This window comes from Gorilla gorilla, chromosome 9, assembly GCF_029281585.2.
Source record: "Gorilla gorilla gorilla isolate KB3781 chromosome 9, NHGRI_mGorGor1-v2.1_pri, whole genome shotgun sequence".
Taxonomy (NCBI): Eukaryota; Metazoa; Chordata; class Mammalia; order Primates; family Hominidae; genus Gorilla; species Gorilla gorilla.
In genome coordinates this window covers 82257180-82279474 of record NC_073233.2, presented here as the reverse complement: position 1 = coordinate 82279474, position 22295 = coordinate 82257180, and the positions used below count along the sequence as shown (strand labels likewise).

Here is a 22295-nt window from a genome sequence, read left to right as displayed (position 1 = left end):
ACTTTTACTGTATTCTTATCACTAGGGTAGACTCCATAAACCAAATGTTTAATAAATGTTAGTGACAACATAAACTAAGTTTCAAGGCCCTCATTAAAACTATTTTATTGGCTTTTATAACGCTGGAGTAGGATGTAATATTATGCAGAATAAATTGCCATGGATTTTTTTTTTTAAGAGCTGAACAGTTGCTTTGGTCTCCTTGGCAACACAGTATTCTCCTTCTGTCCAAGAAATTTAGTACATATAAATGAATATTTGAATTTTTCTTTTTAGAATTCAAATGCATTTTTTTCTTTATACTTCCAAATTTCCTACATTTTCTCCTGTTTTCATCATTTTATTTGCAATTTATTTTTTTTGAAGAAATACGTGCTTATGATTTTAAAAAATAGTACAGAAGGGATTATAATGGAAAACAATGATCCTAACTGCCTCTTCTTTTCCTCAGTTTGCTCCTTATAAGTCATTTTAAGTTTCTTTTTAGTTATTTTTGTGGTTACCATGAAAAGACTAAGTAATATACTAGAAGCACTATTTCTTGATGTATTTTAAAGCTTTAGATATTATCTGTCAAATATATCCCTGTGCTATAAAAAATGGGAATTCACTCACTATTCTCTATGTCTCCTAAATTTTGATAGTTATGCTATTAGCATTAGTCACTTCGAAAGTTTAAACAATATAATTAATGCTAGCAAAGTTTGCAGGACAATAAGTGCACTAACAAACAGGGCTTCCAACTGGCCATTCTATTTAAGAGGAGACTGGCAGAAAACATATTGTATACATGAAAACAGAGAAAACCCATACCAGCTTATATAAGGTACCTAGCGTAGTCAAATACACAGAAACAGAAAACAGAATGTTGGGTACCAGCGGCTAAAAATCTATTGATGTTAATAACTAACGATCAAACTATAAAAAGGAAATAAGCTGCATGAAAAATAAGTAAAGCAATGGGTACAGGAAAAAAACTGAGTTAAGTCAGGGAACACAAGAACTTAATGTTTTTTGATTAAATAAGACAATTATTCCATCAAATAAGGAAATATGCTATGAAAAAGGAACAGGAAACAATAATGAGCTCTTGGAAATTAAGAAAAAAAGTTACACCCCACCCCTGCCAAATGCAATAGAAAATACAGACGTTAAAGTTGAGGAAACATAGCAAAAGGAAATAGGAAATATGAGGAAGTTGACGTGGAGTAACTTCCCCAGAAATCCAATGTAAAGAAATCCTAGATGACAATAGTGTACTGATCCACACTGGGGTTCCAGAAATATATCTTGAAAAAGAATTCAGCATCTATGCCATAAATAGTAAAAAACTGGAAGATGTTAGTAATATGGTGAAGATGGCGTGTTGTTTCTGGTCAACAACATTAAAAAAAAAAAGAACAGAAAAGAAAAAGCAGTTACCCAAGGAAGGGAGGGAGGGAGGAAGAAAACAGGAAGAAAGTAGGAAGGGAGGGAGGGAAGGAAAGAATGAAGGACCCAAATAAGCAAGGAAAGACAAAGCTGAGTAAGTTAAGTTATGGTCTAAAAATGAAGCCAACTAAAATGGGGCATCATTTTGAACAATTAATTGATGGATCTTAAGGAAAGAAAAACAGATCTCCAGAACTTTTTCATCTTGCTAAACTGAATTTCTGTACCCATTAAATAACTCCCCATTTCTTCGTCCCCTAAGCCTCTAGCACCCACCATTCTGCTTTGAATTTGACTAATCTAGGTACCTCATATAAGTGGCATCATACAATATTTGTCTTTCTATGACTAGCTTATTTCACTTAGCATAATGTCTTCATAGTTCATCCATGTTGAAGACAAGATTTCATTTTGATTATAGAACAAAATGTACATGTTATCAAGTTATTTTGAGTTTGGGCTTATTGCACTTTGTTTCATGCTACTTTTTGTACGTGGAAATTGCATCTACTCCTCAGTACCCACTGATCCCTTCCTCCAGTTCTTTTTACATTGTAGGTTTAGTCCTTTCGTTCCTTTACTATCACTGTAATAAGTTCTCAGGGAGGGGAGACAAGTTTTTAAGTCTTTCATCTTGACCCAAAAATCTTTATACTTTTATTTCTTCAAATTAAAGATGTACTTGAAACTGAAAACAGCTAAGATGTCCTTCAATAGGTGAATGAATAAGCAAACTGTTGCATATCAAATATTATTCAGTGATTAAAACAAATTAGCTGTCAAGCCACAAAAAGAGATGAGCTATCAAGCTGTGAAAAGATGGAGAAACCTTAAATGTAGATTGCTTACTGAAAGAAGGTGGTGTGGAAAAACTACACAGTGTAGTAATTTTTCCATAGATATATTTGAAAAGGAGTGATTCATATTTGAAAGCTCTTCCTGTCTCACCTGACAGTTTTCAAAATAGGTAGACTAGCACTTCTGTTTGTTATTTGGGGGACTTCTTTGCCCTGTTTTTTTTTTTTTTTCTTTCATAAAAGCTGTTTGTTTAGTTCCTTCAAGTTTTCTTTTCTTTTTTTTTTTTTTTGAGACGGAGTCTCGCTCTGTCGCCCAGGCTGGAGTGCAGTGGCGCAGTCTCGGCTCACTGCAAGCTCTGCCTCCCGGGTTCACGCCATTCTCCTGCCTCAGCCTCCCGAGTAGCTGGGACTACAGGCGTCCGCCACCACGCCCGGCTAATTTTTTTTTTTTTTTTTTTTTTTTTTTTTTTTTTTTGTATTTTTAGTAGGGACGGGGTTTCACCATGTTAGCCAGGATGGTCTCGATATCCTGACCTCGTGATCCGCCCGCCTCGGCCTCACAAAGTGCTGGGATTACAGGCGTGAGCCACCGCACCTGGCCAGTTCCTTCAAGTTTTCTACAAGGCCATTAGAAAACCTATTCGGATATGTCTTTGATCTAAATTATTTTCCTGGTCGGGCGCAGTGGCTCACGTCTGTAATCCTAGCACTTTGGGAGGCCAAGGCAGGCGGATCACCTGAGGTCAGGAGTTCGAGACCAGCCTGGCCAACATGGTGAAACCCCATCTCTGTTAAAAATACAAAAAATTAGCTGGGCGTGGTGGCACTTGCCTGTAATCCCAGCTACCCAGGAGACTGAGGCAGGAGAATCACTGGAACCCGGGAGGCGGAGGCTGCAGTGAGCCAAGATCGCGCCACTGCACTCCAGCCTGGGTGACAGAGCGAGACTCCATCTCAAAAAAAAATAAATTTTTAAAAAAGTATTTCTCCTGTCTCTTCCTCTCCTCTTATTTAAAAAAATCAAATAATATGGATAATCTAATAAAAAGGAATTTATCATCATTTGATTCTTCCAGGTTTTACTTGTGAGATACATTGAATTAACAAAAGAATATACATCTTATTATATTTCATTAGCTCAGGGTTTTTGTTTTGTTTTGTTTTGTAGAGAAACAGGGTCTCACCCTGTCACCTAGGCTAGAGTGCAGTGCGATCATAGCTCACTGCAGTCTCCTGGGCTCAAGTGATCCTCCCACCTCAGTTTCCGGAGTGGGTGGGACTACAGGCACAAGCCATCACACCTGGTTACATTAGCTTAGATTTCAATGATAATCCCTGGATAATCTAAATCAGAATTCTTTCATCCTTCCTTTTGGAGAGACAGCACAATTGGCTTGTCTCATGGAGAAACCTGTTTTTACCTAATTTATGTCTGTTTGGTTTTTTAGAAATATTTTCCCTCAAAATAAAAGGTTGATTAGTAATTTAGTGCAGATTTTACTGAAGGAGTATTGTTTTCATTAGTCAACTGTGGTCTGCATTACTACTAATTAGTACTCAGGCTGCTGCCCTCTAGTGTCGGGAGTTAATGGAGAAAATGTTCTATGCTGGTGAAGAATAGACAGGAAGGCAGTGAGATAGTGTCACCAATCCTTATAAGATCTTTTACACCAAGTCATTTAATGAGGAGTGTATCTTACCAAACAAAACAATGGAAATGGTCATATTTAATGCCTTAAAGAGTATGAAGACTATAATATGGTAAATGAAAAATACCATATCTCTCTGATTCAAAGACATTTTAATGTCTACCTTGTTAGAAAACCTCTTTAATGTAAGTAATGGTTTTATGTTGTGTTTCTGCTTCAGAATTTTTTCACGTCATTTTCTCTCTGAAATATTTCATTATTTATATAGGTAAAAATGAGGGAAAAACCTAAGTGTCCATGAATAAATAAATGGTAACATAAACTGGAACACTCTGGAGTGAAAAGAATAGCATGGCTCTGTATGTATTAAAAGGACCTCCAAGATATATAGATATAAACAGAGATATAGATACATAGGTATATAGGTTTATATTTTTTTAATTTTATTTTATCATAGTAAGAACACTTAACATGAGATTTACCCTCTTAACAGATTTTCCAGTATTCAATATAGTATGGTTAACTGTAGGTACAGTGCTGCACAGCATATCTCTATAATGAATTCATCTGGCTTAACTGCAACTTTATGCCTCTTGCTTAGCAACTCTCCATTCCTCCTTCCCTTCCAGCATCTGGCAACCATCATTCCACTCTTTAATTCTATGAATTTGACTATTTTAGATACCTCATATAAGTGAAATCATGCAGTATTTGGCCCTCTGTGCAAGATATACATGAAATAACCAAGTTATAGAACAACATGTACAATTTGATGCCATATATAAAAAAAAAGAGTTAAAGCAAAACTGCATTTTACAAGTATGTAGATGTGTAGTAAAGGTCTGGAAGAATGTATTACAAGCTGTAAACGGCACCTCTAAAAGTGGGGTCTGGGAATGAAAGTAATGGTCAATGATGTCTGTAGCTTTATCTGTATTATTAGTATTTTTAAAATAAGAGAAATGTGTTACTGTAATTCATAATAAAGTAAAATTTAAAATATAAATAAAAATTAAGTGGTTAACTGTCTGACATTGGCTTTTAAGGGCAATAGGAGTTCAAAGTCAGGAAGATTTTTTGTAAGAGGTAGAATATGAGCTGGCACTTGAAGGGTAAGTAGGATACGAATAGATAATGGATATGGGGCAAAAATTTAAAATGGGCACAGTAGAATAATAAAACGGAAAGTGACACTGATCAGGGAAATGAAACTGAGCAGGAGGCATGCAGAAACCATGAACAGATTTCTTAAGTATAGCGTATGTATTGTGCTACTATGGCGAGTAAGCATAGGTGAAGGAAAACTAGTGTTTATGAGTGATCATGTACCAGACATGGTACTTACTAGATGCTTTCATGTAGAAAGTCTCTTAATTCTCCCAAGGATTGTTTGAGGTAGTTATTTCCATTTTTTTAAGCCTATGCACAAACCCAGGCTCAGAGAAGTGTAGAGAGAGGGGACCATTTGAATCCAAGAAGGTTTCAAACTCCTTTGCCCTTTGGGATCTGACCCCAACCTTTCTAATTTTTATGTTTGATGTAATGAGAATTGAACTCTATTGCTGATTCTTGGCTGATTAATCTGGCTGCAGCATGTAATTAGGATGAGATGGAATGGAGTTGTGGAGGGGATCCTAGAAACTCTCATAGAAATGTAGATATAAAAGTTTTACATAAGGATGTTTGCTTTGTGAGAAAATCAGGAAAAGAAGCCATAAGACTCACTAGCAAATTGATCTCTGTCTTCTTTTTAAAAAGACAGAAAATGATAGTTCCCATTTCGTTAAATCATATATTTTGCTAACTTTGAATCACATCTTTTAAAAGAAAGAAATTATAATTTAAATTCACATGTCCACCTCTCTGATTCCATTTTCCTCCCTTCTTCCTTTCCTCAAAGTAACCAAGGCATATCTAGGAATACTAGGGTTTTGTTTGATTTTCTTTTTCAGTTAAAATATCATTTTGTTTTTCACTTAAATGAAGATAACTGTGGGAGGCTGGGTGTGGTGGCTCATGCCTGTAATCCCAGCAATTTGGGAGGCCAGGGCAGGAGGATTGCTTGAGCCCCAGAGTTTGAGACCAGCCTGGGCAAAATAGGGAGACCTCATCTCTACAAAAAGTAAATAAAATTAGGTGGGCATGGTGGCATGTGCCTATAGTCTCAGCTACTTGGGAGGCTTAGGTGGGAGGATTGCTTGAGCCTGGGAGGTTGAGGCTGCAGTGAGCTGTGATGGCACCACTGCACTCCAGCCTGGGTGACAGAGTGGGACCCTACCTCAAAAAAAAAAATTTTTTTTTTGACAGATATTGCCAAATTGCCTTACAGAGAGTGTACACCAATGTATTCTTCTACCAATAATATATAAAAGTGCCTGCTTTCTCAAATTCTTGACTCTACCATGCAGTATCAAATATTTTTCTTTGCCATTGTGAAAAATAAAAACTATATTTTATTTTAGCTTTAATTTCCATTTTTCTTATAAGTGAGGTTGTATATTTTCATATACTTAAAAGATAGCTGTATTTCCTTTTCTATGAACTATTCATATCTTTTGCTGGCTTTTCTATTGAGTTATTAATCTTTTCTCCTGTTTTAATGCTGAAGAAATAAGTCTTTGATTTATCATGTATTACAAATGTTTTTTCTCAGTTTGTCTTTTGAATTTATATATGTAATTTTTATCATGTAGAACATAATTATAATTTTATTGACAGCATAGTATTTCACTTGGTAAATATATCATATTTAACCATTTCCTTTTTGCTGGATGTCTTAAAGTATTCTGATTTTTAAAAACTATTTTGAATAATGCTGAGAGCATCATTTTGCATATAATTTTCTCCCTTAGATTATTTCTATAACATGTAAAGATGACATGTACATGATATAGAGATATTTAACTTCTGGGAAATGCTGTCAGACCATAATTGTAGCCTAATTTCAGAAGAATATGGAATTTGGGCTTTATTGAAAAAGAAAAAGCATATTATTGTTTCCTTTCTTGGTGGTTTTCATGCTGATGGGCAGGGTTCTCCTGTTGGTAGTATTTTCGCCATTTCAAAATATGCATTAAACATCAAGTCATGCATCTTTTGTCTGGTATACAGGTATACGTTAAATTAAGCATAAAACTATGGAATCTCAGTTGACAGAAATATAGATGTTATCTTATTTAAGCTCCCACTCAGAATAAAAACATGTTCTGTAGTATCCCAAATAGGCAACTTCCGTATGAGAACATTTCTGGTATAATAGAGTCTTGTCTTACTTAGGAGTTAGATTCCAAAGTCAATAAATAATGATAATGGTATAAAATTTTAAAATCACCCTTGTAAACCCTTAAATTGTCCAAGAACTACAAGATACATGATTTCAAATATCTATCCTTATACAGTAATATATGAGAATATGTAACATATGTAGTAATGTGCCGTATATAATAGAGCACATACACAAAATACAATTTTAATATTTAGGAGGCAGGGCTAAATACATATAGTGGAGTACATGTAAGTTAAGTGTAGTAAAGCCATACTATATAGTGCAGTGTTGTAGGATAGAAAGATTTCTGCTTCTAGAAATGACAGATGAGGTAATTTGGACAATCTTCCTCCAACAACTGGAAAAAACAGACAAAATATAGATTTAAAAATCTGTTTGAAGGTGTTATTTAATGTTAGTCAAGAGTTTCCAGTTCAAGATTTGGAAGAAGAAGGAAATTCCAGGCCATAATCTAGAAGAAGACAGAAATTCAGAGAGCTGAGTTTAGTATTTAGGGGGCCACTTTTGCCCAGGGCACATTTACTGATCAGGATAGGCAGCTAAGAAGATTGGCAGTCTTTTTGTTAGCCTTGCTAGTGTAGCGGGACAAAAGTTGGAATCTAGGCCCTATTGCGGGTGGAGACCCTGAAAACACTCTTACTTTAGGTTAGAAGTCCAGAGGGCTGCCCTGTGAATACTGGTGAACTCAAAGTAAACACTCCGCATACAGACTATATTCCAGTTTTGAGTCATTTGGATGGCTTGGAAATTGGATTAAAGTGAACCTAGATTGCTAGTGCTTTCAGATGCCTAAGAAAAGCAAAACAACAAACAAACAAACAAACAACAACAAGAAGTTTCCTGGAGGGAGGTAGCTTCATCTTAGTTTCCAAATTATTCCTACTAATAATATTTTAAATATAATACCTAATATTACAAAAATAATATAAATATAATAGTACAGAGTCAAAGATAACCAAACATATAAGGAAGCAAGTCAACATAAACAAGAACCTGCAGAAACAACAGAAAATGCAAACTGACCTGCAAGGGCTCCTATATTTATCAAATGTAGACTTTAAAATAACTAAGATTGTCAAGATCAAGAAGATTAAAAAAGATTAAAATTGAGCAGAGAGCAGAAGTAAGAGTAATCTCATAAGTTAAAAAAATTGGTGGCGAAATGAAAATAATACAAAAAGTAAATTTTTAAAAATAGAAATTCTGAAACTGAAGAAATACAATAACCAAAATTAAGAATTCAATGAACAAATTTAACAACACTTTAGAGAGGAATCAGAGAGAGAATTAACAAACTACAAGATAGGTCAGTGAAAAATAGAACAAAGCATGGAATGACAAAAGGATGGGGGGGAAGTGGGGGAGTAAAAGAGAGGCTACGAGACATAAGATGATACAGGAAAAGGTCTAACATGCTATTCATTGGAATCTCTTAAGGAGAGGAAAGAGATAGTTACTATGAAATTTCCTAAACTGATGAATGACATTAATCCACAGGTTAAGAGTTTGGGGTTACAAAGGAATATAAATCATTCTATTATAAACATATATGCACACGTATGTTCATTGCAGCACTATTCACAATAACAAAGACATGGAATCAACCCAAATGCCTATCGGTGATAGACTGGATAAAGAAAATGTTATATATATATATATTTATATATCTCCATAGAATACTATGTATACATAAAAAGGATTGAGATCATGTTCTTTGTAAGGACATGGATGGAGCTGGAAGCCATTATCCTCAGCAAACTAACACAGGAACAGAAAACCGAACACCGCATGTTCTCACTTACAAGTGGGAGCTGAACAATGAGAACACATGGACACGGGGAGGGGAACAACACACACTGGGGCCTGTCTGGGAGGCGTGGGGAGGGAGAGCATCAGGATAAATAGCTAATGCATGTGGGACTTAATACCTAGGTGATGGGTTGATAGGTGCAGCAGACCACCATGGCACACATTTACCTATGTAACTGGCACATGTATCTGGAATATAAAATAAAGTAAAATTTTAAATAAATAAGAGTTTGGGGTTAATTTGTATTCTGTAAACTTTTCTCCTTGATTACATAAGTAATCCTTCCCTATAAAGATATAAGGAACAATCACATTTTTTTTAGTTTTATTTTTCTGTGCATTTATGTGTATTTTACAAATTTGGAATTGTATTGCATGTATGGTTTATATACTTACTCCCTTAATATATCTAAGTGTTTTTGCATATTAAAATTCTATTGTGATTTTTTAATACATTATTTTAATGTATTATTACATCAGCCTTTTTATTTAACCAGTTTTCTATTAACATGTGGCTTGCTTACTTTTTTATTATTAACATTACTTTAGTGAATATCCTTATGACTAAATCATAACGTGAATCCGTGATTATTTCCTTGGGATAAATTTCTAGAAGTAGAATTGCTAAAACAAAGACTATTTAATATTTAAGCTACTTAAAACATTGGCAAATTGTCATCTGAGATGTTGTATTGATTTATAGCCCCTCTGTAGCAGATTGTATTTTTAAAGACGGCTGCACCTATATGTCCCATTCCACATGCTCTTCTTATTGTGTGACTTTGGTACTCCTCAATCGAAAGGTGGGATCTGTGTTCCCTCTGCTGGAACCTGGGTGGACTTTTGTAACTGTCTAAAGAAATATAGTACAAAGCAGGTGCGGTGGCTCATGCCTGTAATCTCAGCACTTTGGAAGGTTGAGGCGGGAGTATTGCCTGAAGCTAGGAGTTCAAGCCCAGCCTAGGCAACATGGCAAGACCCAATCTCTACAAAAAATTAAAAAGTTAGCCAGGCACAGTGGTATATGCCTGTAGTCCCAGCTACTTGGGAGGCTGAGGTAGGAAGATTGCTTGAGCCTGGGAGGCAGAGACTGCAGTGAGCTGTGTTTGCACCACTGTACTCCAGCCTAGGTGACAGAGTGATACTCTGCCTCAAAAAAATAAAAATAAAAATAATAAATACAGTGCAGTGGAAGCTAACCTGCCTTTCAGGGCTAGGCCATAAAAAGTAATATGACTTCCACTTGGCTTGCTTGCTCATGGGACACTTGCCTTTGGAACCCAACATTGCAAGGAAACCGAGGCTACAAGGAGTGGCCTCTGTAGGTGTTCCATTTGATGGCCTCCACTAGACCCCAGCCTACAGTCAGCATCACTGCCAGATAGACAAGCCTACAGCAGGACACAGACAAGCCATCCTGGCTGTGCCCTTTCTGAATTCCTAACCCATAGAAACTGTGAAAGATAATTAATGATTATTGATTGAAACCATTAAGTTTAGAGTGGTTTTTTACTAAGCCATAGCAATAAATACACTCTCATTCTCCAGCACTAGGCTTATTCATTTTAAAAACTCTTAATCAAGTTTTAGGTGAAAAAATGGTATCTTGTTTTGATTTTCATTTCCTTGGTTACTAGAGTTAATTTTCATTCCCCAGCACTGGGCTTACTCATTTTAAAAATTCTTAATAAATTTTTAGGTGAAAAATGGTATCTTGTTTTAATTTTCATTTCCTAGGTTACCATTGGTGGGCGGGGGGAAGCAATGGTTAGTGTGCTGGGTATAGATATTATTTCAAACTCAGTAAGTCTGATACTGAACTCATTATCTCTCTACTCCCAACTTGTTCCTCACCCTCCTTGCTCCACAATCCAACTCCTACTGATCTTTCACTTTTCAGTTCAAATATTACTTACACTGGGTGCAGTGGCTTCACACCTGTAATTCTAGCACTTTGGGGAGGCCAAGGCAGGAGGATCACTTGAGCCCAGGAGGTCCGGGCTGCAGTGAGCTGATATATCCCCACTGTACTCCAGCCTGAGCAACAGAACGAGACTCTGTCTCAAAAAAAAAAAAAAAAAAAAAAAGACAAAAACACAAACAAACAAAAAACCCTACAAATACGCCAAAGTTTCAGTGGCTTACACAGTGAAAGTTTATTTCTTGCTCACGTTACAGCCCAGGGCTGGTCCATGAGGTAGGAGGTAAAAGAGGGGGATTTTGCTCCGTGAAGTCATTTATTCCATCTTGTTGCTACATACTCCTCTAGGTCCTTAGAGTCCTCTCTGTTTAATGGGTAAATGGGGAAAGAGGAGTGGTGGGGGAGTAGGTCTGGGGCTAGGCATGGAAGTGGTGCACATCTCTTTCATATCCAGTGACCACAACTCTGTCACATGGTCTCATTTAGCTCCAAGGGAGGCTGGCCATGGTGCCCAGGAAGAAGAGTAGAACATGATTCCTGTTTTTTACAGGTGAGGATACTGGAGTGAAATTACCTGTTCAAGGTCATAAAGCTAGTAATAGATGCTACTGGAACCCTTGAACTTAGTATACTTAGTGCCTCACATGATCACTTACTGACAAAACCTGTAGAGTTTGAAAAGTTAATCTCAAAAATCATCACATCTGCTTGGAATCTAGTCTAAGGAAAGGTGAAGTGACTTGTTCAGGATGATCTAGCTAAGCAATTGCTGACTCAAGATCAGGGCCAAACCTTCTAGAATTATAGTTCAGTGATCTTCCTCTCCTGCAGTGGTCTACTGAGCACATTAGCCAATAATTGGATTCTTTGTTGGTCAAGAAAAGTATGATGTGTCAGAATATTTGTAGAAAGACAATAAACATTTGAAATATTTTATGTTGACTACCTTATATGAGAAATATTTTTTACTTAAAACTTAACAGAGACAAGTTTGACTATGTCATTGAACAGTAAAATTGAGCTCAATGTATGTGCTTTGTTAAAATTATAGTTTTTTTAAAAAAAGATAGGTATTTTTTGAAACAAAATAATTAACTTTTTTAATTTTTCACACTAATTTGGTATATCTAATATTCTTAAATGATAATATTTCAAGGATTATTTTCTACTTTGGGGGTACTTAGTACTTCATTTCATGGATATGATTTTTGTGTTTATTAAGCAATTATTCAAATAAATCTCATTTTATATGATGAGTATATTTTATATTCAGGTTTTTTATCTAAGCCAAATTTATGTTAATTTCTACCAATTTTTTAAAGATAAGGAAATTAAATTTAGAATTACACAAAAATTATTTAAATAGGAAAGAATGATTCGTTTAGCATGAATATATTTTGGACTTAATAAGGAAACATCTGATTTAGAAAAGCTGTTCTGCTCCAAGACTCTAGACTTGGATCTTCAAATTGGCTTACCCTCAGAAGTAAATGTCAGCTGTGTTTATCTTTCAGATTTTCAGATTGCACTTTCCTGTTTTAACTTCTGGTTAGAAATAAACTTTAAAATTTGTTTGTCTTTCATTCAAGATGAGGGGCAAAATAATAAATAGATAAAATAAAAAATGTTTTTCTCTGTAGTTATATAAAACTGGTATTTATTATTTAGACACAAGTCTCTGTCAGTAACATTTAAAAATGTTATGTACAATTTTGCAACTTTAGAAGTATTTGAGTTCTTAAGAGTCAATTTTGTATATTGGCTCCCCTTTAGATGTGTAACAATATTAGAATTTGGGATTTTTTTTTAGACAGAGTTTCACTCTTGTTGTCCAGGCTGGAGTGCAAATGGCATGATCTCGGCTCACTGTAACCTCCGCCTCCCACATTCAAGCAATTTTCCTGCTTCAGCCTCCCGAATAGCTGGAATTACAGGTGCCCACCACCATATCTGGCTAATTTTTTGTATTTTTAGTAGAGGCGGGGTTTTACCATGTTGTCCAGGCTGGTCTCAAACTCCTGACCTCAGGTGAGACATCCACCTCAGCCTCCCAAAGTGCTGGGATTACAAGCATAAGCCACTGCGCCCAGCCTGAATTTGGGATTTTTAATATACATTATGTTCTTTTAGATCTGTTCCAATCTTCTAAACAATGCGATTCATGTTTTTGAGTGTATTTAAGCTGTTAGGTTTTGTACTAGAATACTAATAGAGTAGATTCAAATTGTGTTAGAATTATTAAAATCGTAAGTTTATAAGATAAGTAGGAAAAAAGATTTACAGGCAAACTCTTTAATATGGTTTGGCTGTTTTGTCCCCTGTAAATCTCATGTTGAAATGTGACCTCCAATATTGGAGGTGGGTCCTGGTGGGAGGCGTTTGGGTCATGGAGGTGGTTCCCTCATGAATAGCTTGGTTCTCTGCTGGTGATAATAAGGAGTTGTCACTCTGTTAGTTCACATGAGGGCTGATTGTTGAAGAGCCTGGCAGCTCTCTTTTGTTCCCTCCTTCACCATGTGATAGGCTGGCTATCCTTCCCTTCTGCAATGACTAAAAGCTTCCTGGGCCTCACCAGAAGTGGAGCAGATGCTGGTGCTATGCTTGTACAGTCTGCAGAACCATGAGCCAAATAAAACTTATTTCTTTATAAATTACCCAGCCTCAAGTATTCCTTTATACCAATGCAGACAAACTAACGCACTTCTCATTGGCAAACTTGATTACTTTTTTTACACTCTTTTATACACATTTATATTTATTATACATAAATAATATAGAAGTCCCTAGTTATGAACAGAATAGGTTCAGAAAACTTGGGCAAGTTCAAAATGATCCTTCATAAGTGAATGTTAATACTTTCATTGGTCAGCAGGCAGAGTTGATGTGAATTTTGGTCTGGTGTGTAACCTTCTGTACATCTGTGAAAGTTTGTAAGAAGTTAATTTTTTTAAGTGGTTTTAGAAAAATCAGTTCTTTCATGTTTTCTTTGAATTTGGGCCTTATGGTTCTACAATATAGAAAAAAGAAAACTCCGCAAGTACTATGTAAGAAGACACTTTCTTTTCTTCATTTCAGCCATGTAAAGTTGAAGCAAACCATAGGATTAGAACCTAAAGGAAAATTTTTGGTATACAGGTAAAATTTGAAAATAATGTATGGCTTTTTTTCTGTATTCTGCACCTTACTGATTTCATACTAAACAATTAGCTTTATTACTGATGAAGTACAGAGAAATGCTAGTAGTCACTAAGATCTTTTGGATTTTCTGCAGGATTACTTTTTTGGAGTACTAAAATTGTTAGGATTCTAAGATATGCTAGTTAAAAGCAAATTTATTTCAGATTGAATGCATTTACTTTCTAAATAATTAATTTTCATTTTATATAATAGGTCAGTGTGTATATTTCTTTTTCTTTTTCTTTTTTTTTTAATTGAGACGGAGTCTTACTCTGTTGCCCAGGCTGGAGTGCAGTGGTGCAATCTCGGCTCACTAAAACCTCTGCCTCCCTAGTTCAAGTGATTCTCCTGCCTCAGCCTCCCAAGTAGCTGGGACTACAGGCACATGCTACCATGCCCAGCTAATTTTTGTATTTTTAGTAGAGACAAGGTTTCGCCATGTTGGCCAGACTGGTCTTGAACTCCTGACCTCAGGTGATCCGCCCGCCTCGACCTCCCAAAGTGCTGGGATTACAGGCGTGAGCCAACGTGCCCAGCCTGGTATGTATGTTTCTTCAAAGCAGGTCAGTCAAATAGTTTTCCTACTGTCTTCCTCCTCTTTTTTTTTTTCCTGACTAGGCTTCTACCCCCAAGTAATCAGTGAATTGTAAATAAGAGAGCACATTCAGAAAGCAAACAATAATTTGCATTTGAGAGAACGCCAATATATGTTTTATAGATTCAGATCTTATCAGTAGCTTTCTGTGAATGGGAAAAGGAGAGCAATTTGTGAGGTAAAAAATTATTCACATAGACACACAAGTAGTGGTTTTTCTCAGCCATCATGAATACCTAACTAGTTTTTAACCATAAAAAAGTAATATATACATAAAATATCCAAACAGCATCATGGCTATCCAATAAAAATAAGTCACTTTTCTACTTGAAACCCCATGCCTAATATCCCCTTCAGAGGTAATCACTATTTTTAGTCTCTTATATTTGCATGGAATACTTCTAGATGATATATAAATATACACATACCTCTTTTTATAGAAATGAAAACACCGTATATACTCTTCTGCTCTCCTTTTCATTTACTATACCTGAGTTCTACATGAAAATTTCATTTAAAAATAATTAGTTGGCCAGCGCAGTGGCTCAGGGCTGTAATCCCAGCACTTTGAGAGGCCAAGGTGGGCATATCATGAGGTCAGGAGATCGAGACCATCCTGGCTAACACGGTGAAACCTCGTCTCTACTAAAAGTACAAAAAATTAGCTGGGCGTGGTGGCGGGCGCCTGTAGTCCAGCTACTTGGGAGGCTGAGGCAGGAGAATGGTGTGAACCCGGGAGGCGGAGCTTGCAGTGAGCCGAGATCGCGCCACTGCTCTCCAGCCTGGGTGACAGAGCGAGACTCCGTCTCAAAAAAAAAAAAAAAAGAAATAATAATAATTAGTTTATAATTCTTTAGAATCTTCATATATTATAGTTTATAAAATCGTAGTGATATAATGACTTTAGCAAAAAAATACAAATGTAAGTTCATCTGAATGGAGAATATGTGATAATTATGGCTGCATAGATAGTTTTTTAGGTTATATTTTTAAAAGTTTGTAACATCAACATCTAAATTAATGTCTCACTGTTAAATAGGGGAGAAATCTGAGTGTAAAGTAGATTTCAAATGCCAGTTGTCATAATTATTTAGCTCTTTTTGCCATACAAATGTATTTATTATGTCTAGTATATCATGATTTTTTATTCATTTTTATTTTTCTCTAACTTACAAGTTTTTCAACAACCAGGAATTAGGTTAGTACTGGTTGTGAAGTCTGTAACTGGGAATGGAATTTTTAGGCCCTACTCTAGTAGCTGTGCAGTTAAACATTAGGAAGTATACTCAGTAACCAACAGCATTTATGTCTGCTGGATCATTTATATGTGTGTGTGTGTATACATATGTATATACACATACATATATGCGTAATGTGTATATACACATATATACTCATTAGATATATATACATGCTACATATATACATATATACATACTGTATATATACACACATATATACTATATACACATTATATATACTATATATACATACTATATATATACACACACACTATACTTGTTATAAAAAGGAATATCATTTTGCTTTGTAACTGGAGTTAAATTGTTATCAGAAGCATTATTAACACCCCAACACAATTATTTTGTTTGTCTGTAGTGAGATGGTATAGGCTTTAGAGCCAGCCCAGCCTAGGTTCCCATCCTGTCTAAATTTCCAATGCCAGCTCGGTGATACTAGGCTCCCTCTCTAAATCTTAGTTTCTTCGTCTACACAATAGTAATATTAATAATACTATCCATACAGATGCTGCAGTGAACATTCTTATATGAATAAATGTTATTGTTCATGTGAAGGTATTTTTGTGGACAGAAATCTATGGGCCAAAAGGCATGTGCAATTTAAAATTTGATACTTGCTGTAAAACCACTGTAAAAAGACTATCCCAATTTACATTCCTACTAGCAGGGTATTACAGTGCTATGTACCCTCTAAACGTGAAGAGTCTATTCAATTTTTGCCATTCTTATGCCCATCTTTAAATGTTAGCCCTCTTCAACTCTCTTTGACCTCTCTATGAAATATTGTGGTATCTTAGACATGATAATATCCCAGATATTGTTATTCATATTTTTCCCATAATAGCTATTCATATTTTTATGTAGGTTATTTGTTAGTGTGTGCCATTTATGAAACAGAAACTCCTTGAGTCTGGATTTTATATATCATCCATTAGTTTTAAGCAGATTAAAATTTCAGTTAATCTCATTCAACTTCTCATTAGTTTGGCCATGTACTCTGGTTACTTTAATTTCTACTATAACCAGAAAACCATTTTGTTTAAATTGTATATTAATATGTTTTTATGTATTTCTAAGGACAAATATACTGTAATATTTAGCACCTTTTATGTGCACTGGTTTATTATTCTGAATATTCATTATCATTGTATATACTATGGATGTCGAAGAAGCAAATAGAATGGACTCAATTCATATTAATCTTGAAGAGAGAAGTTATGTTTCATCTTATTTCCTTAATATTTGACTTTTCCAAAAAGAAAATATTGGAAAATTCCATGTAAGTCTTACTGTTATTATAAATGCATTTCTATTTGAAATTTGATATTCTTTTGTGAAGCACCATTTTCAGTGACAGGTATTCTTGAGATTTATGAAAATAAGTTAAAGTACATGACAATGAAATACAGAATCCCAAATATAGATGTTGGCATGCCCTGCCTCACAAACCGTGTTTGGAATGAATTTGTATTCTCATTCTTAATTAAATTCACACTTAACACATAAAACGTCTTTATGGTCAACTTGTGCCATAGATAAATTGAATCGTTTTCTGTGATTTTTAAGGAGTAGAAATTTTTAAGGAGTAGAATTCATTTTGAATTGCAGAGGTCTATGTAGGTAACTGGTAGGCATGTTTTGATGGTATTTATCCAGTAGTGTCTCTATTTCTGTTAAAACTTAATGTATTAGCCAGGTGTAGTGGCACATGCCTGTAGTCCCAGCTACTCAAGAGGCTGAGGCTAGATCACTTGAGCCCAGGAGTTTGAGGTTACAGTGAACTATGATTGAAACCTAACATAGACTCTAACTTAATTGATGTCGTTTTTTACTAAGAGGTTTATTTTGGATTCAAAGCTCTTAAATATCAATTATTTTAAAAGAACATTCTTTGATATGCTATACAAATACTATAAAATTAAAAGATATATAAATCACCTTCAACAGGCCCTTTCTCCTTTGGGGACTCAGTGAATGGCAGGTATTATTTTATTATACATACAAAGAAGTAGCACTGTGGAATTTACATTGAATGTTGAACCTTGTGATATGTACATATTGACCCCTCAGAAGGGCTTAATATTAGGACTCTGCTTGGATTCCTGGTTAAGTTTTAATACTTCTTTTTTATAGAATCCCAAAACAAAAGAGCAGATTGAAAACCTGTTACGGAATGGGATGAACAAGGAGCTGCGAGATCGTCTTTGTTGCCGAATGACTTTTGGGACTGCAGGACTTCGTTCTGCCATGGGGGCAGGGTTTTGCTATATTAATGACCTTACAGTAATACAGTCAACACAGGTAAGTATTATAAAGTATTAAGAGTGTACTTTTGACTGGACATGGTGGCTCATGCCTGTAATCCCAGCAGTTTGGGAGGCTGAGGCGGGCGGATCACGAGGTCAAGAGATCGAGATCATCCTGGCCAACATGGTGAAACCCCGTCTCTACTAAAAATACAAAAATTAGGTGGGCATGATGGCGTGTGCCTGTAGTCGCAGCTACCCGGGAGGCTGAGGCGGGAGAATCGCTTGAACCTGGGAGTCGGAGGTTGCAGTGAGCCGAGATCGCGCCACTGCATTCCAGCCTGGCAACAGAGCGAGACTCTGTCTCAAAAAAAAAGTGTACTTTTTCTCAGTCTGGTTTTTTTTTTTTTTTTTTGGCTTTATAAATTAGGTAGTGCCATTCTAAACGCACACACACACAAAACTTTATTTCCCAGAAGTTACTGTTATGTAAGTAAAAACTGTAGACTCAATTCTGACCTTTAGTCTTGCCCAAGATTTTACAAGTCATTTATGTATCTTCATGGTCACAGACTGACTTTCTGATTAAGCATTATTTTGGTTGCCATTGTCAACTTCTTAACAATGTTGCTTTGCATTTGAAACCAAGAAATGTATATTAGCATATCCAATTAATACAAAGAAACGAACTTAGATAGAAGAAAATAATTACTCATTTTGGCATATGGCCATTTATAAAGGTTAACCAGAGTATTTGGAAAATTTAGTTGAAAATATTTTCCTTTATCACATATCCTTTATGTGGTTTTCTGTATCCACATGAGAGTTAATATTAGTTGTGTAATATGATATAATTTGTGTTACTTCTCTCCATTGTTATGCAGCTCACTCTAGAAACAAATTGCTTCTCTTTGCAGTGAATCATCCTGTTTCAAATAACTATACTTTGAGGCCAATAATGTATTTAGCTTATACTAAAAATAGTTCTGGGCTAGAGAATTGTTCAGTAGACACAATTCTAATTGATACTCCCAAACAGTAAATCATCTTTAACCTTATTCTGAGAGAATTCTCTAAAGCCAAGGCCTAATGCAGGGGTAGGAGAGAAGGAATGACAGGATGGTTACATAGGTAGGATACCTGCCCTCCTTCCTCACCCACACCTCCCCCTATTCCTCAACCAGAGATGCTTTAGTTCATTCTTTTCTTATACATTTAGTCTCTTCATATGCTTTGATTCGAAGTGAAGATTTCTTGACTTTACAAAAAGGGGTGGGGGAGGTGTTTGAAAAGCAATTTCTACAGAAGTGCACATTTTCACTGGATTTGGGATTCCATGGTGTGAAGTGGAAAAGCTGGATGGAATCTGATTCTTAAGCCCTAGCCCTTTTCAGACTCTATTAGGTTGGTGCAAAAGTAATTGAGGTTTTGGTCATTTTTTTAATGGCAAAAACTACAATTACTTTTCCACCAACCTAATACATATAGGGAAATAAGATGCATTCTGATAGCAGAGATTAATATGAGGGTCTATGAGGTTTTAGGATAGTATCATCATGAGAAATAAGTTGTTGAATCCAGCTGATATACTAAGCATGCACTCACTCATAGCTTATAGGTTGGGGAAATTAATTGTACTTGAGAGACTCAGGCACCAGAAGTCACTGGGACTTTGTGCTACCACATACTTATTTAGCAGTGCCTGCCATATAATAGGTCTTCAATAAATCAGTATAACTTAGTTTTAGTTGAATGAATGGCCTTAGGCATGACATTACATGGAGCTTTAATCTTATTGTCTCCTATTCTTAAAAGAAATACTGAAAGAGACCAAATTAGAAATGGTGTCTGCGTTTCTTTCTTTTCAGGGTGTTAGGATTACATGTCCCATCTTTTATGTGGAACTAATTTTAAAGGACTGTAATAATATAAAATGTTAAAATGTTATTTTTAGATATTAAAGTATTTATTAAAGTTAACAATTCATGAGATAGTTAAATGGTTTTAGTTTGTCATTGTGATGTTTTCAATATGAAATACTTTATTTCATTATTTTGTCATCCATGACTGCAAATTTTCCTAGTCTATGGTGTTATTTTTCTGTGAGATTTTAAAACCAAAGAATTACAAATGGGATCAACCATCATAAGAAATGTTCTAGTGAAGAACTGTGTTGCTGATTAAAAATGTTTACATCATAAATAGGTCAAATCTTTTGGTTAACTTCAATCATATGATCTAGCAAGGACTTAATACAATTAAAATTCTGTTTTCTAGAGCCTTCAGACAAGAAACAATTTATGTTGGCTCTTCTAATCTTTTTTTTTTTTTAGCTTATTGACGCTCATGTTTCTTCTGCTTTTCCTAATGTTTTACTTATTGTATTGGATTTAGTGGTTTAGTAGTGGTTACTAAATCGGTATTTCCATGGTATTAAATGTGTCTGAAACTCCAGGACATGTTTGTCATCTTACATTTCTGGATTGAACAGTATTGCTCCCACACTGGTAAACATGGGCATAAAGGCAGAAGCCACTTCCCTAGCAGCCAGTCAGCTGCACAGCAAACATAAAAATAAGAGATTCTGAGTCATATGAAATGCAAGCATCCATTAGAACTAATCTTTTGTGTTTATTTGCTTCAGGGGATGTACAAATACCTTGAGAGATGTTTCTCAGACTTCAAGCAGAGAGGCTTTGTGGTTGGGTATGACACTCGGGGTCAAGTAACTAGCAGCTGCAGCAGCCAGAGGTACAAAGTTAATTGTTTCAAAGATTAAGCTGAAATAGAATAAAACATATTTAAAACATTTTTTTGTCCAGTAGTAGGATTTCTGAAACAGTAGACTGTCAGATAGAAATGTGATCACATGCTAATATTTACTTTAAAGCTGAAATAGAAGAAAAAGTGTCTCAAAGAAAAGCTTTAGATTTTACAGAAAGAAGTAAAAATTTAAAATATTTAGAGTTCATATTTAGAATGACATCATAGCTTATAACTTTAATATTTTGGCAAAGGTACCAGGTAGTAGTAATTATGTAGCTTATATTCTCATTATATGCCTATTAGATTAGTTTTAGGGTGTTTTTATAAATAGATAATCATGTAGTGATAACTTTCTTCGGGGGTAATAATGCATATTGAGTTTATCAAAGTCTCTTATATCACTTTTTCCATTCTTTTTGCCTTTTGCAGATTTTATTTCTTAGTAGAAGAGCCATCAAAAGATGAATGAGGGAAAAAGAGGAAATTGAAATATCAATTATGTTAGTTGTTAAACTCTTCTTTTAAAAAAACTTATTTATTTAAAATTTTCCAATTAGGGCATGAAGTTTAAATAATCAGTGATTATAAGAAAGGGCTATATTAGGATACTATTTATTCAGACTAATTATAATATGAAACATTTATGTGGAAGGTTGGTTTTTAAAAAGTATGGTAGGCAAAGGACTAAGTGAAATCTCTCTTTTTTTAGGCTTGCTAAACTCACTGCTGCAGTCTTGCTGGCCAAAGATGTTCCTGTGTACCTTTTTTCAAGATATGTTCCTACACCTTTTGTAGTAAGTGTGTTGTGTTGGTGATCATATAGCTTGCTGCTCTTGAAAACATTTCTTAAATCAACTAGGATTCAAATATTTTTTGTGCATGTAGTTCTGTATTGAGTAATATAAGGGACCAATGGAAGGAAAACAAATTTTGCTTTGAGTTTATTTTCATTCAACAGACATTTGTTAAACTTAGCTAAGAACTTGATCTATAAAAGTTGACAAGTCTACAGTTATAGTGGAATATGTTAATATCTTCTTTCAGAAATTGATTCATTGGGCAGACAAAAATGATGAAGGATAGATTTGAACACATTGTTAACAGGCTTGATCTGGGTGTGTGTGTGTGTGTCTGCGTGTAAAAATTCTCTATTGAGTGACAATAGGATTTACATTATTATTAAGCAGAATCACAGTCTCAGCAAATGCCAAAGAACTGCTTATCAAGCCATATACCTGGACCCCATGCAATAAAATCAGAAATAAAAAAGCCCATAAATCCTCCCCTGTTTGGAATTTTAAAAACACATTCATAAACTATTCATGGATTAAGGAAGATAACATAATGCAGATTAGCAAT

At 35.2% G+C, this 22295-nt stretch overlaps 1 protein-coding gene across 1 annotated transcript in view; it reads left to right on the top strand.

Moving 5' to 3' along the window:
• Positions 1–22295, top strand: part of PGM2L1 (phosphoglucomutase 2 like 1) — a 62166-nt gene that overhangs the window by 5541 nt on the left and 34330 nt on the right. The window contains exons 2-4 of the mRNA XM_004051796.5: positions 18058–18225; positions 20815–20921; positions 21646–21730. Coding sequence (XP_004051844.4) covers positions 18058–18225; positions 20815–20921; positions 21646–21730 — 360 coding nt within the window. The remainder of the gene's footprint in view (positions 1–18057; positions 18226–20814; positions 20922–21645; positions 21731–22295) is intronic.